The 18091-nt window shown below is 35.3% G+C and overlaps 1 protein-coding gene across 4 annotated transcripts in view; it reads left to right on the top strand.

The window, feature by feature from the left end:
- FOCAD (focadhesin) overlaps positions 1 to 18091 on the top strand; it is a gene marked incomplete at both ends in the record, with an annotated part of 280748 nt that overhangs the window by 179148 nt on the left and 83509 nt on the right. For all 4 annotated transcript variants that reach the window (XM_080709563.1, XM_080709560.1, XM_080709562.1 and 1 more), the window contains one exon: positions 3063 to 3184. In XM_080709563.1, coding sequence (XP_080565689.1) covers positions 3063 to 3184 — 122 coding nt within the window. The remainder of the gene's footprint in view (positions 1 to 3062; positions 3185 to 18091) is intronic.

Genomic DNA, 18091 nt, shown 5'->3' with positions numbered 1-18091 from the left:
ATAGTGAAAAAAACACAAGTTACCATAGCTGATTTAATACATAATCAACAATTACTAGAAAAAATGAATTCAGCAAAGTTACTACATACATACTAAGGTCAATATATAAATACCGGTTATATGTTTTATGTGCCATAAAAAATTAAAACTAAAAGAGAATAAAATATCCAGTGCCTAAAACAGGTTCATAATCTATATAATAACTATTAGGAAATAATCTTAATAAATAGAGTGGTATATCATGGTTATGGTCTGGAAGACTTAATTTTTTAATTTTTTTTATTTTTTGGTGGTACTGAGGACAGAACCCAGGGGCTTTCTACCTATGGGCTATACTCCCAGATCTGTTTTATATTTTATTTGGAAACAGGTTCTCACTAAGTTGCTGAGAGCCTCACTAAGTAGCTGAGGCTGGCTTCGAACCTGTGCAATCCTACTGTCTCAGCCTCCCAAGCGCGGGGATTACAAGTGTGCGCCACCACACTCAGCAAAGAAGACTGCATATTTTAAAAATGTAGTTTCTTCCCAATTTAAAGTACAGATTCAACTCGGCCCCAATCAGTATCCCATCAATTTTTTTTTTCAAATTGTGAAGCAATTACAAAATCTGTATGGAAATGCAGAAGGTGAAGAATAACCAAGGCAATCTTGAACAATAACAAAGTAGGAGAATATAACCAGATACCAAGAGCTATTATAAACCCACAGTAAGCCGGGCGTGGTGGCGCACGCTTGTAATCCCCGCGCTTGGGAGGCAGAGACAGGAGGATTGCGCAGGTTCGAAGCCAGCCACGTGTGCTGGCTTAGGAGACCCTGTTTCCAAATAAAAATGTAAAAATAGGTCTGGGAGTGTAGCCCGGAGATAGAAGGGCTTCCAGGAACCCCAGTACCACACACAAAAAATAATAAATAAATAAATAAATAAATAAATAAACCCACAGTAACTGACAGTGTGGTACTAGTGCATGGATGGATAAACTGACCAATAGAGGAATACAGAGTGTTTAGAAATGTACATACAAGGTCACTAAATTTATGGTAAAGGTGACACTGCAGTCCTGTGGAGATTAAAGGCAGCCTTTTCTATAAATGATACTATAATTAAAAGTTCTTAAAAATGAATGGCAGATTCATTATATTAGAATTAAGTCCATATATAAATGACAGAACATTATTAATGGAGAGTGAAAAGACAAAGAGCACAAAAAGGTATTCACAATACATATATCTGATGAACTCATTTAGAGTATTATTAGTAATGGTAGATGCTTTAAAGTATATGAGAGGATGTGAATAGTTTGTAGGCAAATACTGTATCATTTTACAAAAAGAACTTTTGCAAAGCAATAAAAGAAAAGGACACTCAGTAGAAAAACAGGAAAATGGTTGAGTGAATACTTCAAGAAGAGAGTGTTCAAATGTCCAGTGAACTTATGAGAAGATTGTCAATTTCATTATCAGAAAAATAAAAATGAAAATTACGGTAAGATACCATTACATACCTGCTAATCACAAATGAAAAATATTCTGAAGAAAAGTCTTATGTAGTAAACATGTACAGGCTTTTTCTCCTTGCCATGGATACCTAAAGAATACAATACAACAGCTATTTACTTAGCATTTAGATTGAATTACGTGTTACACATATAGATAACTTAAATCATAAGAGAGGGTATGAATAGGTTGTTTACAAATAAGACATAATAATTCTATTTAAGGTACTCGAGCATTCCTAGATTGGGTATCCATGGGATTGCCTGGAACCAGTCCTCTATGATACCACGGGACGACTGTATTGGTGAATATGTAGGACAATCTGAACTGAAGATGAGGACAGAATGCAAGTTCATACAACACTTAGGAAAACTGTTTGGTACTGAACAGTTTCATACTCTGTGACCCAGTTATTTCATCCTGAAGGATAAATCCAAATGACAACACCAAAAGACATACACTGTGATATTCACAGCAGTGCTATATGAGTAGCACTACTCTTGGAAGCTAAGGGCCTGCTGACAGCAAAACAGAAAAATAAAGGTGGTATGATGGAATTTTATTCATTTGTCAGAGAATGAATATACTAGTGTTGATAACAGTATGGATAATTTTCTCTACAATTAGGTGGAAAGAAGTCACATATAAAAGCATATATACAATCTAATTTTATCAGAAATACCAAAGTGCTGTGTACATATCTGTACCTCATTATGATGTATAATTATCAATTTACCAGTAAAGATGTATTTTTAAAGAGGTACCAGAATTGGCAAAATAGTTGCTCATAATTATGTTCCCCTTGGAGTTGGGGTGACTGGTACAAGGGTGGAAGAAAGGCTTCTGAGATGTTGATAATGTTTTTTTCTTCCTCTAGGTGTTCCTTAGACATGTTAGCTTAGTGTGTTGCATTGAGCTCTATGCTTATATGTATTTTTCTTTCTCCTACTTCAATAAGAAATGTTACAAAATAAAATAATCTCTACATTTCAAATTACCTTAGTCCTTCCATGTGTCTTCTCACTGGCTCAGAATTTCTGAGATCGTTTCCAAGACTATCCTAACTCACCCTTCAGCACTTCACTCTCTGCCTTGGCTTTGAGTTGACCCTGGGGGCTTTCTGGAGCTGGAAGGTCAGCCGAGAACTCAGTTGACCAAAGTTGGAAGGGTGGGGGACAGAAGGAGGAGCGCAGGTATGAGTGAAAGCGTATTCATTTGTGGGTATAAACTCAGGGTCCCATAAAAGAGTGCATGAAGATTAATGTGCATGTGTTTTTAGGAAAAAAACAGATTCATTGGAACCAAGAGCTTACAAAATTTAAATTCAGGAGTTATAAATGTGTTTGTTTATAAATATTTATACTTATAAATGCTTATTTAAATAACTTGTAAATAAGCGACAATTTAAATGTTTTTATATCTCATCTATTTTTTTAAAATATCAAAAATCATAATTTGCTTTTCAAATTATCTTTTCACTTAGAACTTCTCTATCTAGATTTATTGACGGTAGATTACTGATAATTAATGAAGTTTTTGCATAATGTTTTTATAATTTTTTTTTAAAGGTGGTATGTTATTTTGTTATGATGTTTCCACATACCAGAGTAAAGATGGCAAACCATTGAATCGACTGATGGCCAGTAGGGGGCGAAGTTTCAAGCAGATGTCACTTGCTCTTGTGCATGAGGTAGGTTTCTTCCCAAGCTGTCCAACAGCATCTCTGCCAGAGTTTCAGAGGAGCTCTCCTTCACTTTGTATTTAGGAAACAGTGTTTAGGGGAAAATTTTTCGTTAAAATTTTAGTTGCTTTTAAAGGTTACCAACATAGCTGACAAAAAACAGCACTGACACATTTTTATGTATTTTTGAAAGAAACTGGCCTGCTTTTCCTTCTGCCCAGCCTAATTACTAGGGAGTAGTATCTAGAGATTTGGTTTATTTCATTAAAGTTTAACATCTACTCTTTAGAATAAACTTCAACTTAAAGGAAAAAATATTGTCTCTTTCTTAATTTTTATCTTTTGTAAGTAAGTAGGACACCAGTATTTATATTTTGTGAGTGGAATTAACAGTAAGTAAAAGTGTATTAAAAGTAATAACCCCTAGTTTTAGTGTTTATTTTACTTTTCCTTCCACCTACCTTTTAAAAATAAAGTTTTATGATATCATTAATGATTTGCATGAAATCTGATCATAGATTACAACAAAATCAGGGGAAAGAGGAAGCTGGAAAGCACTTGGAGAATGTATTTTATTTGTCTTTTTAAAAATTTTCATGACACCTTTGCAGATGTACGTATATAAAATGTGTGAATGAATAACAAATATCACAACAAAATTTATTTTATATAATTCAGATACAATAGGTTGCATATGAAAATATAAGTTATAAATGAAAATATATGAATTATGAATGTTTAATAGGCTTGATGTATAAATCGTTACATTTCAAAAATATATCCATATAAAATGTATTGATCATTTATAAATTCTACTATCACTAATTTGGCTGGATTATATTCTGTCACCAACAGCCACCAGTATACTAGTATAGTAACAAACAGGGCTTTTTAAGACCTGTCTTTCTTTTGTGGGAGACATTTTCCTTTCATGTATTTAGTTGGAGTTGAAATTGTATGGATACTTTTGAGGACCTTTCTGATATATGTGAATGAATAACAAATACATAGCAAATTTATTTTATATATTTTACGTAAAATATATACAATATCACTTTTGTGTGTGTGTGTGTCTGTGTGTTACTGGGGGTGGAACCCAGAGGCTTTCTACCTCCGGGATATACTCCTAGCCCTATTTTATATTTTATTTGGAAACAGGGTCTCACTAAGTTCCTGAGAGCCTCACTAAGTGGCTGAGGCTGGCTTCGAACCTATGGGATCCTCCTGTCTCAGCCTCCCAAGGGCTGGGATTACAAGCCTGCGCCACCACGCCCGGTTACAATATTACTTTCAATATTGTGAATTTATTCAACCAAAGAGGGAAGCAGGATCTGGGAAGAAGAGAGGTTTAATTTTATGAAACAGCAAAAATATGGGTGATTTCTGTGCTTATTTTTCTCTCACATCTTATTAGTTAATTTGCACTAGAACAGGGAGAGGTTTCATACCTTTTGATATGTGAGCTGAACACTTAGGTTATTTGTAGGACAACATGAGTTTAAAGTCTTAAGGGAAAGTCACCTACAGATGAGAAGCAAGAAAAAGTAATAGGTGGAGGGACAGCAGAAGACATCTGATGATGGTATCAGAAGTTAGGAAGCATCTCTAGATAGGAACAGAGAAAATTTTTGGGTTAAGATACTTGTAGCCTTCGTTATAGAGGGCCTAGAAAATTTCATAGGGATTAGAAATATTTTAGAGCTTAATTAGAAGGCATATTGGACAAAATTTTGCCAAATTTATAGTGGGATTTTAGTTGAGTTTTTAGATTCCATCTTCCACTATTTTTTTTATTTTATTTTATCTTATTTTATTTGGTACTGGGGATGGAACCCAGAGTCATTCGATCTCCGAGCTACACCTCAATCCCTATTTTTTATTCTTTATTTTGAAACAGGATCTCACTGAGTTGCAAAGGGCCTCACTGAGTAGCTGTGGCTGTCTGCAAACCCAGAGCCTCCTGTGTCAGCCTCTCAAATGCTGACCGCCACCACGCCTGGCTCTTCCACTTACTTTAATTCATTTGTGTTAATTTAAAAAAGCAGAGAGGGAATGAACCATACCGTTTTTCAAACTGTGTAATGAAAACATAGTATGAGCTTTTAGAGCCGATAAGAGTAACACTTGTGATAAGAATGATAATAGCTTATAATCAGCTTAGACACTTTGGAAATTGCTATAGGTACAGGTGATCTGACTTAAAATGGCTTGGCTTAACACTTTTCAACTTTATGAAGGTCAAAAGTGATATGGATTCAGTAGAAAATATAATTTGAATCTGAATTTTTCTCGGTCTATCACAGTACAGTATGATAATCTCCCTTGATGCTGGCCAGGTTTACAAAGTAAACCACTGTTACTCTACAGCATATTATGTAGATAAGCTGTGATGTTTGGTAGGTTAGGTGTATTAAATACAATTTCCACCTTCGATATTTTCAATTCATGATGGTTTATCAGGATGTGACCCTGTAGCAGGAGAGCATCTGTACATTAATTTAATCTCTGCATTAATGCTCTGAAGTAGGTCTTGTTAATTTGTTCAAGATCATAAAGCTGGTAAGTGGAGAAGCCTCAAAATTGAACCCAGGAATGAGGCTCTAGAGTCCTTGAACCATCTTATGTAGAAGTCCTCCCATATCCAAGAGAAAGAGATTCCTAAACCCTCAGTGGATACCTGAAAGAGTGGATAATATTAAACCCTGCTCGGTACTTCCCTTTCCATCTTACCTACGTACTTCTGCACCGTGGCTATAACTTTTACACTTTGAGATGTGACAGCAAAACTTACATGGATTTCTTTTTTCTTTTTCATAACTAGATGAGTAGATTTGTTCTTACTATATAGCCTACTAACTTTAACATCTTTTTTTAAATCTTTCTTTCTCTTTTAAGTAGTTGAGAACTTTCACCTTTTTACTTGATAGCTTCTGTTTGACATATCCAAATTGCCAGCATCACCACTCTTAATGCTTTGGGACCATTATTAAGTAAAATAAGAGTAACTTGAACACAAGCACTGCAGTACCACGACAGTTGATCTGATAACCCAGGGGCTACTCAGTGGCTAAGAGGCTGGTAGCGCGTACAGCGTGTGTCTGCTGGACAATGGGATGATTCATGTCCAGAGTGGGATGGTGCCGGATTTCATCAGATTGTTCATAATGGTGTGCAACTTAAAACTTGGAACTGTTTATTTCTGGAATTTTTTTATGTCATATTTTCAGAGCACCGTTGAATATGGGTAACTGAAACCACCAGAAAGTGAAAGTATGGATAAGGGGGACTACTATACTCTTTCAGGTCAATCAGAGAACATTTGAAAAGTACCTTGAGATCTTTCCAAGACTACTTTAATGGCTCTTAACAGTTCCCCCTACCTCTAGCCTTTCTTTTGTTGCAAACCATTTGGTATTTTTTTCAGGTGAAATTTCTTCGAACTCTGCTTTGATTGCCACTGCTGCTCTATTTATGAATCTTTTTCATTTTAAGTCTTTCTTGAGAATTTGTTTATTCACTAGTTAATGGGTCTTCAGGTTATTTCCAGTTTTTGATGATTATGACTAAAGCTGCTGTAAACAGGTCTATGTGTGGACATCTGGTTTTGTTTCAAGTAAAAAATTACCTAGGAGTGAGATTGCTAGGTTATTTGATAAATGCATATATGATTTTATTTTTTGGTATTGAGGATTGAACCCAGATGCATTCAGTATCCAAGCTATACCCCCAGACCTAATTATCTTTTATTTTGGAACAGGGTCATCCTCCTGTTTTAGCCTCCCTGGTACTAGGATTAGAGGTGTGTGCCACCATGCCTGACTGAGATTTTTCTTTATTTCAGTCTTTTGCTTTCTGTGGTACAGCATACATCAATTAGTGCTTGTCTTTTTTTTTTTCAGTACTGGGGATGGAACCCAGGGGCATTCTACCTCCAAGCTACACCCCAGCCCTATGTTTTAGTATTATTATTTTTTTAAACAGGGTCTCACTGAGTTGCAAAGAGACTTGCTAAGTAGCTGAGGCTGTCTGCAAACGGTGAACCTCTCTGGTCTCCACCTCCCAAATGCTGGGATTCCAATCCTGCGCTAAGACACCTGGCTAGTACATGTCTTTTTTGTCAAACCATAAACTCCAGGATATCAGGAAGTTTGTTTTGCTCACATGTAGTTCCAATGCCTGATGTTCCTGTCACAAGGTAGGCACTTAATAAATGTTTGCTGGGTTAGTTATTTTAATTGCTTTGAATTTTGGATGTGTTTTATACTTTATACATACTTTTATTTGTATAGTTTCTTTTTCCAGAAATGTTACTATTAAGTTGGTGGCAAGTCTAATATAGTCATGTTCATATAAGGAATATTTTGTTCAACAAAGGACCACATGATGATATCATAGCAGTCTTCATTTCTGTGAATATCTCTCGTAATGTTGCCACCACAACAAAATTGACTAAGGATGCATTTCTGCTTCCCTTGGTACATTGCTTGTAATAGATGAACTACAATGACACGTCAACTAAAGCTGCTACTTTATATTAGGATTTACTCTGTTGCTAAACATGCTGTGGACTTGAACAAATGTGTAATGGCATGTATACAGTATAATAGCATGTATACCATATCATAGTATTACAGAGTAGTTTTACTTAAGTGCTAAAAATCCTATGTAATCTGCTGTTTATTCTCCTAATTTCTTTCCTAATTCATAGAAAGTACTGATCTTTCTACTGTCTCTATAGTTTAGTCTTTTCTAGCATGCAATACAGTTCTAGTCAAAAAAAGAAAAACTTTTCAGATCAGCTCATTTCACTTACTAATATGCATTTAAGTTTCCTCCACATCTCTTATAACTTGATAGCTCATTTTTTAGCATTTAATAATATTCCATTGTCTAAAAGTGCTACAGTTGAATTATCCACTTATCTATTAAAGGACATCTTGCTGCTTCCTAGTTTTAGCAAATATGAGTGAAGATACATTAATTATCAGCATGTAGGTTTTTGTGTAACCATAGTTTTCAATTTCTTTGGATGAATATCAAGGAATATAATTGTTGGACTGTATGATAAGAGTGTGTTTGATTTTGTAAGAAACTGCCAGACTGTTTCAAAGTGGCTATACCATTTTGTATTCCCAACACTGATTGAGAGTTCTCTGTTTCTTCATATCCTTGCAGGCATTTAATGTTGTGTTCTGGATTTTGGCCAAGTTAATGGGTGTATAGTAGCATCTCATTTTTGTTTTCTTGCTGTTGTTTGCTTGCTTGTTTGTTTTTTGTGGTACTGGGGTTCCTGGAAACCCTTCTATCTCCGGGCTACACTCCCAGACCTATTTTAGACTTTTTATTTGGAAACAAGGTCTCTTAAGCCAGCGCGGCTGGCTTCGAACCTGCGCGATCCTCCTGTCTTCACCTCCCAAGCACGGGGATTACAAGCGTGCGCCACCATGCCTGGCTCATTTTTGTTTTATGTTTTCTTGATAATATATGATAAGAAGCATCTTTTCATATGCTAGTTCTTTATTTGTGTATCTTTGAGATTTCTGATAAGGCTTCTGGCCCATGTTTTAATAAAGTATATATATTATATATAATATATATACACATAGAGAGAGTAATACATATATATATACATATATGTAACACATATATTATTTTTATGCATGTGTGTGTGGCACTGGGAATGGAACCCAGGGGCATTGAACCTCTGAGCTATACCCCCAGCCCTATTTTATTCGTAGAAACAGGGTCTCACTAAGTTGCAGATAGCCTCACTAAATTGCTGAGGCTGGCCAAGACCTTCAATCCTCCTGTCTCAGTCTCCCAAGTACTGAGATTACAAGCATGTTCTACCACAACTGGCTTAGAATTGTTTTCTTATTATTGCGTTTTAATAGCTTTTTATTTTAGATAAGAGTCCTCTATCAGATATGTCTTTTACAAATATTTTCTCCAAATCTATAACTTCTCTTTTCATTCTCTGGGCAGTGTCTTTTGCAGAGTAATAGTTTTTAATTTTAATGAAGTCCAGTTTATCAATTATTTGTTTCATGGGTTGGCCTTGGTGTTATTTCTAAAAAATCATCATCAAACTCAAGGTCATAATTTTTTCTGTTATTATTTAGGATTATTATTTTTTTTTACTGGGGTTTCTACCTCTGAACCACACCTCCAACCCTATTTTATTTTTTAATTTGAAACAGGATCTCACTATGTTGCTGAGGTTGTCCTTGAACCTGTGATTCTCCTCTCTCAGCCTCCCAAATACTGAGATTACAGATGAATGCCACCACGCCCTACTTCTTTTAGGAATTTTATGGTATCATGTTTTGTTTTAAATTTAGATCTGTGATCTATTTTGAACTAATTTTTGAGAAAGGTTTGAAGTCTATGTAGATTTTTTTTTCTTTTTTGCATGATGTCTAGTCATTCTAGCACCATTTGATGACAAGGTTTTCGTTTCTCCATTGTATTGGTGCTGCTCCTTTGTCAAAGATCAGTTGATGGCATTTAGGAATAGTGGTCTATTTCTGAGCTCTCTATTCTGTTCCATTGGTCTATTTCTCTAACTATTCACAAATATAACACTTTGATTGCTATAGCAATACCTATTTTTTCATTGCTGATATATAGATAAACACCTTGCATAATCACTTATTGGTTGCATGAATTTTGTCATTTAAAATCTTTTTTTGTCTAAATAGAGGCTCATGTCACCTGTAAACAAAGACAGATTTATTTTTCCTTCAATATGCATTTTACTCTCTAATTTTGTCGTATTGCATCAGTGGGATTTCAGATATGGTAATGAAAAGGAATGGTGAGAGGGGACATCTTTGCTTTATTCCTGACCTTAGGGGGGAAGTTTGTTTTCTCTCTGTTAAGTAGAATAATGAAAGCTTTTTTTGTAGATACTTTTTATTAGGTTAAGAATAAACTTGGTTAACCTAGTTTAACCTAGTTTGACAAGAGTTTTATGTATGTATGTATGTATGTATGTATGTATTTATTTATTTATTTATTTATTATTATTATTATTATTATTATTTTTTTGCGGGTCTGGGATGAAACCCAGGGGCATTTGACCTCCGAGCTACACCCCCTGCCCTATTTTTCATTCTTTATTTTGAAACCTGGTCTCACTGAATTGCAAAGGGCCTCACTAAGTAGCTGAGGCTGTCTGCAAACCGTGATCCTCTGTTCTCAGCCTCCCAAATGCTGGGATTACAAGCATGCGCCACCACGCCCGGTGACAAGAGTTTTCTTTTTATCATGAGTAGGTATTGCATTTTATCGAATGATTTTTATCTATTTACATAATTATGCAATTTTCTAGAAACTAGTTAGTTTGCTGGATTGTGCACTAAATTTTGAATATGAAGTCAGTATTGCATATCTGGGATAAATCCCACCTGATTGTGGGATAATTATGTTTTACATTGTTAGATTTGATTTGCTCATATTTTGTTGAGGATTTATATCTTTGTTCATGAGAAATACTCATCTGTGGTTTTCTTTTTTTGTTACCGTCTTTGTCTGATTTTGGATTTAGGATAATGTTGACCTAATAGAATGACCTAGGAAGTATTTGCTTTTATCTTATGAAGAGACTGTGGACAATCAGTATGATTTCTTCCTTCAGTCTTTAGTAATATTCACTGAATGCTTACAATGGTTATTAATACATTGGTTAAATTTCTTTAATAGACATAATCCTCTTCAGTTAGTGTATGTCTTTTTATGTGAATTTTGACAATTTGCATCTTAGACAAATTGGTTCACTTTGTCTAGGTTATCAAAATTTGTAGGTGTAAACTACATAGTATTCTTTATTATCCATTTTATATCCACAGTATCTATACTAATATTCTCTTTTTCATCTTGAATATTAATAAAGTTTTCCTCTCTTTTTTTTCTTAACTTGGCTAGAGGTTTGCTGATTTTAGCTTTTTAAAGAACTAGCCTTTAGTTTTGATGTTTTTCTTGTTTTTAATTTCATTGATTTCTGCTCTATTTTTTATTTCTTCTTTTGATTTTGGAATCAGTTTGCTCTCATTTTCCTAAATCTCTGTTGTGAAAGCTTAGGTGATTGGTTTGAGATTTTTCTTTTCTGGTATGTGCATTCCATACTCTTTATTTTCCTGTAAATACTTCTTTTGCTGCATCCCATAGATTTTTGTAAATTGTGTTTTTATTTTTATTTAATTCAAGATATCTTAACATCTCTTTTGAGCTTTCTTCATTGGTTTGTTATTTGTAAATAGTGTGTTTATTTAATCTCCAAGCAATTGGGGATTTTGTAGTTATCTTTTTGTTATAGATTTCTAGTTTAGTTCCATTGTGGTTTGGGAGCAGACATTGTATGATTTCTAGTATTTTAATCTTGTTTAGATATGTTTTATGACAGAGAATATGGTGATTACGTGTCAGATTGAAAAGAATATGTTTTCTACTCTTACTGGAGAAAGTAGTCTATAGCTGTCAATTATATCTAGTTGATTGATGGTGTTGTTGATGTCCTCCCTGATTTTTTTGTTTGCTGTCCATCTCTGATGGAGAGGCACTGAAGTCTCTAACTGTAATAGTAGGTTCATCTATTTCTTCTTTCAGTTCTATCATTTTTTGACTCGTAGATTTTTTTTTTTTTTTTTTTTTTTTTTTGGTGGTGGTGGTACTGGGATTCCTGGAAGCCCTTCTACCTCCGGGCTACACTCCCAGACCTATTTTATATTTTTATTTGGAAGCAGGGTCTCTTAAGCCAGGGTGGCTGGCTTCGAACCTGCATGATCCTCCTGTCTCCACCTCCCAAGCATGGGGATTACAAGCGTGCGCCACCATGCCCGGCTTGACTCATAGATTTTGACATTTTGTTATTAGGCACATACACTTAGAGGATTGTTATGTCTTCTCAGATAATTGACCCGTTATTACTATGTAATACCTCTTTTAATCCTTAATAACTTTTTTATTTTGTGAAGTCTGCTCCGATATTACTCCCAATTTCTTTTTATTAGTGTTAATATTGTATATTTCTCTATCCACTTACGCTCTGTATATCTTTATATTTAAAGCTTGATTCTTGTAGATGACATATAGGTGGGAGTGGATTTTTTTTATTCACTCTGACAATCTTTGTCTTTTACTTTTGACTTTCAAAATGATTATCGAGCCAGGCGTGGTGGCGCATACTTGTAATTCCCGCGCTTGGGAGGCTGAGACAGGAGGACCGCACAGGTTCAAAGCCAGCCTCAGCTACTTAGTGAGGCTCTCAGCAACTTAGCGAGACCCTGTTTCCAAGTAAAATATTAAAAAATAGGTCTGGGAGTATAGCCCAGAGATAGAAAGCCCTGGGTTCCACCCCCAGTACCACCACCTCCCCCCCAAAAAAGAAAAAGAAAAAGAAAAGATTATTGATATGATTTGATTAATATCTACCACATTGTTATTATTTCTGTCTGTTGATTTTGTTCTTTGTTACTAATTTTGTTTTTTACTTGTTTTCTGTTTCTTGAGATTGGAGTTGAATTTTTTGTGATTCCATTTTTTCTCTTTTATTAGCCTATTATTCTCTTTCTATTTTTTTAGAAATATTAGTGGCTCCCTTTGAGTTTGCAATATACATTTACAACTAACAGAAGCTCACTTGAAAATAATATTATACCAGTTTATATGTAGTACAGATTCTTTCTAATTTCAGATATTCATATTCCTAGTTTCTCCTGCTCATTCCTTGTATCATAGTCATTCATTCCACGTCCACATACGCATATCTAATCAAAGGCATCACTGCTATTCTTTTGAACAAACTTATCTCATAGATGAAAAGTAAAAAATACTTTTTCCTTTTTCCTTCTCTGATGCTCTTCCTTTCTGTCTATTGATCTAAGTATCTAATCTATATCATTTTACCCCCAAATGCCATTTAACATGTTCTGCAAGGCAAGCCTACTAGTAATACATTCCACTGATATTTTGTTTTTCTGAGAAAGTATTTATTTCTCTATTTCTCCTTTAATTATTAGTGTGTGTGTGTGTGTGTGTGTGTGTGTGTGTGTGTGTGTGTGTTTGGTACTGAAGATTGAACTTAGGGGTTTAGCTTTAGTACTAAGCTATGAACCTTAGTTCTTTTTATTTTTTTATTAAGTTAAATTCTGTTTTTTCTGATGACAGACTGTTTAAAAAAAAATAGAATGCTCTGGTATACTTTCAAATGTATTTTCTCCTCCCCTACTGCACTGTGGGCGCCTGGTTGAGTTCTTAGAAAGGAAACCCATGAAGGTGTGGGGAGTACCCAATGACTGGTTCAAACTTGGATTTTTAATTCTACTACTGGTCCACACTTAGCTTCTGACTACCATTTGTATTTTGAAGTGTATTTTGCTTGGCTTAAAATACTTTGTTGATACTTCTCAAGAACTGCATGTTAGCCAAATCAAGTAATTTTTAATGTCATGGTGAACTACTTATGCAACTTAATCTGTGATTAACAAATTCCTTTGGAAAATATTATTTTACAAAAAATTTAATTATTACTACTTACTTCAAGTGATAGTCTACCCTGTAACTTTTTGAAGAATCACAGATCAAAGTCTAATTTGGGCATGGCCTGGCATACCAGAGCAATCGTGCATAATTGCTGTCTCACTTAAGATTTCTATAAAACTGAAGAAACTGGTCACTGCTCTACACAGGGCACCACCAGTAGTCATCAGGTGTAGTCGGTCTTCTCCAAGCTCAGGTGACTGTCCTCTGCTCTGATCTGTGCCTTTTCTTCTTCCTGAAGTTAACTTTGCTCCTGAGGACAAGGAAGCTGAAGGTGAATGACAGTTTCCTTCCCTGGAATTCACCACCAGTTGTCATTCTTTGGCATTTCTAAATTTGACATGACATTCTCACCTAAATTGGCTGATGCTGATTTGTGCCTGGATGAGAATGGCAGCCTTGCTTCATTATTTGCTCCATTCTTGGACACATGCAAATTTTTCTAATCTTGTCAGGGCTACCCCGCCATATTTCTGCCTTAGCATTAAGTAATGAGCTGCTGCTGCTGCTGCTGCTGCTGCTGCTACTGCTGCTGCTGCTGATGATGATGATGATGATGATGTGTGTGTGTGTGTGTGTGTGTGTGTGTGTGTGTTTATTTTTTTGTTATTGTTTTTAAAAATCTCCTTGAGATTTACTGGAAGATCTACTGTAAATGAAATATTTGTTTCTTCATTCTTTCCTTTCCTTTGTTAAATAAAATGATCATCATGATTCCTTTTTGCATTCCAAATTAATTTTTCTTTTTCTCCACTTTACTTTTTCTTAGATGCACCAAATTACATGTGCTTTGACCAATTATGTGAAATATAAAGAGTGTGCTTTCTATTTTTTTTCAGTTTCTTCATTTTTTTTTAAAGTATTCCTATGAAGTATGGGGAATAGTGTTAGCATTCATGCAATATGAAATCATTAGATAGAAATTCTGAATTGTAATAGGGAAATTGTGTCTGTGCTTGTTACATATTTTTCCTAGAAAATACTGTGAAAAGTATGGTTTGCTGTATTTTAGATACTCCATAATTACCATGTGGATGTGAGTTGTTATGGTAACTGGGTTTCCCCTTCTATTAAATAACAGAGCAAATGGTTGCTGAAGATGTGATTGAATTGTCAGCTTTCAAGCTAATGTTATCCTGATGGGAAATAGGGTAGGGCTGGGAGACAATGCTGGGGGTGGTCTGTCGAGGAAGAGAGAGAGAGAGAGAAGAATATTAAATGGCCTAAAAGTGCCAAGAGAGATATGAGTGCCATTTTACTTTAAAAAGGTGTCCTCCCTAAGCCCTCACTTATCTCAAAATTCGTCAGGGGACGAGAATAACAAAAAGTTATTTTGTGCCAACAAGATTAGTATTGACAGAAAATTGATGCCTGTTTCTCTTACGTATAAACAAGGGCACGTTGAGTGGCTTTGGGAGTCTTTCACACTAGGTACACATAGGATTTCTTTGGGGACTGTGGGAAGAATGAGTGTGCCACCAAGCCAAAGTAGTGGTTCAGTGTAGTCAGTCCAAGTTTAATACCTGAATTCTTTTAGTTTTTAAAAAATGCTCCTATTCTTTTGATGATAACATGTACATCTGGAAGGCATGAAAAATGCCTTACTTTATGGGATTAGGTTTCTAAAAATTAATAGCAGATACTCTGTCCCATTCTAGTTTAACAAAGTTCATAAAAAATATCTTACTTGGTTGATAGTATGTAATGAAGGGGTGTTAAAAAGGGTATTTATTGTGTGTGTCATAATTTTATTAATCTCACTCAAGAGGCAGAACATACTACCAAATTTCTAAGCAATGTATATTGAACAGTAAACCAACTAATTAGATGGCTCTATGCTCCCCTGCAATATAAGCCTATATCAGTGAGGAAACATTTTCCTCTCAACATTCTCCTACATTTATGAATTGTATTTCTAAATCAGATATTTTCTTTTAAGTTATTATTCTAGGTATATTTAATTAGGACCTTTATGATACAAATAAAAATATGTATAACATATCAAAATATAATGTTTGCAATACCTAAAAATTTTGCCTCATCACTCACTATGTTCTTACCTGAAATTAAACATTTCCTGGCTAGTATATTTTATACTTGCATTTATAAAATTTCAAATAACTGGAAGATCTACTCCAAATGAACTCTGTTTCTTCATTCTTTCCTTTCCTTTTGTCCTCAACAACTTGAATTTAGCTGTGTCAACTCAGGAAAGTTTTTTAACAGCATGTTTCCAAAATGATTAGAAGTTGAACACTGTAATTTTCTATGATTACTTGTTTATGATCTTAATATGGCAAGAATTTTCCTTTATTAGGAAAATTCTTTAAGCACCATATGGTGGTGCATGCCTGTAATTGCAATACTTAGGATCCCGGGTTCCCAACCAGCCTTAGCAATTTAACTAGACCTGTTTCAAGATAAAAAATAAAAAAGGGCTGAGTGTTTAACTTAGAATTTGCGTGTCCATGGGTTCAATCCCCAGTATCACACTAAAGGTGTGTGTGTGGGGGGGTGGGGGGGATGGGAGAGAATGGAGAAAGAGGACACAAGCGTTTTATATTTAATTGTTAAATTCAAAAGGTACTTGTTTTAACAATTGCATGCAAGTCACTTTCTGGATACCATGCAAGGGATATCTGCATGAATAGGTCTGCCCTCTTAGTATTGTATGAAATTGGGTACGTACCACAAATAGTCTAAGTTGGTCTATGGGACATTACAGGAGAGGCAGGAAGTACAGTGGAGGTGTAGAGGTGGGAGAGAGTATTTCAGTACATACATATAAGAGGAATACAGAGCATCCAAGGCAGAGAGAGAAGCAAGTATGGAGATCCTGTAGAATACTGGACAGACTTGGGAACTGGTTTATACTTTATGTAGCCAGAATATATGTTAAGTGAAACAGAGGGGCAATAAATCAAAGGGGAAATTATTTTGTAAAGCGATTGGTAACTATTTTATTCTAAAAGGTTTTGAACACTATACAAATGACTGGACATTATTCTTTAATGAACCATCAAAGGTTTTTGAAAAGAAGTTCTGAGTTAATATAATAGTAGCAGCACCCTTTGTATGTGTTGAGGGGGAAGAGCTTAGGCTGCTAGATATCAATTGGATGGCAATACGGTAATCTATATAGTAATTAGGACTAAACCAATGAGGAAGAAAGTAGGGAGGAAGAAAGAAATTTACATTTCTTCTTTTTAATGTTGTAAATTTCCTCTGAATTTTTAAAAATTTTTATTGGTGCATTGTATTCATACATCTTAATGGGATAAACGATGGTAGAGACATACATACACACATCACCCAATTAGCCCTTGCCCAATTCCTGCCCCATTCCCTCCCCCTCCCTCCTTCCGATGCTTGGCTTAGTGATTGACTTTGATATGTTTATTGAAGTACATCATGTACATTAGAGAATTTCCTTCTCCCCTCCCGTCCCCTCAGGTCACCTTATTTGCTCATCTATAGAGTCTCCTTCTTCATCTAAAGTTTCTCCTATGACCCATTTCTCCCTAACTTTCGCATATTAGGGAAAGCATCCAATTTCTTATTTTTTTGTGACTGACTAATATCACTTAGCATAAACACATAATTGTGTTTTTCTTTATGGCTGAAAAAAATTCCGTTGTGTACATATCCCACAGTTTTGTAATTCATTCATCTGTTGATGGACATCTTGGCTAGTTCCATAGTTTGTCAATGGTGAATTGTTCAGCTATGAACATAGATACACATGGATTAGTCTGGTAGTTTTGTTTCCTTTCTTTTTACTAGCAATACCACTTCTGATTTAAAAAAAAATTTCTTATTGATGCATTGTAGTCACAGATCATAATGGGGTACAAGATGGTAGAGGTATACATGCACACAACACTCATTTAGCCCTTCCCCAGTTTCCACTCCGTTCCCTCCCCGTCCTTCCATCTCATGTTTGGTTTAGTGATTGACATCGATGTGTTTGTGAATGTACATCATGAACATTAGGGAAGTTCCTTCTTCCCCCCTCTCATCCTCCTCAGATCACCTTATTTGCTCATCTATGGTTTCTCCTTCATCTAGAGAGAGTAATTTACATTTCTGAAGTAGGCTTGACAGTCAAGTTAGGGGCAAGGAAGACATCCATGATAAATCACAAGTTTCAATCTTGGGTAAGTGGGATACCAATAGATGAGTGGAAAGGAAAGATAAGCAGAAGAGTGGATTTTGAGTGATGACCATGCAGAAGTATGCAGAATATAGTAGATTGTGGGAGGCAAGAGTTTTAGTACATGGTTTAAAATGAGTGACTTTTCTTTTTTGGAGACAGAGACAGAGACAGAGAGAGAGAGAGAGAGAGAGAGAGAGAGAGAGAGAGAGAGAGGGGGGGGG

The sequence above is a fragment of the Muscardinus avellanarius genome, assembly GCF_963383645.1.
Source record: "Muscardinus avellanarius genome assembly, chromosome: 13".
Taxonomy (NCBI): domain Eukaryota; kingdom Metazoa; phylum Chordata; class Mammalia; order Rodentia; family Gliridae; genus Muscardinus; species Muscardinus avellanarius.
Note: the sequence above shows the minus strand (reverse complement) of the source record. Positions and strands in the feature narration are given on the sequence as shown.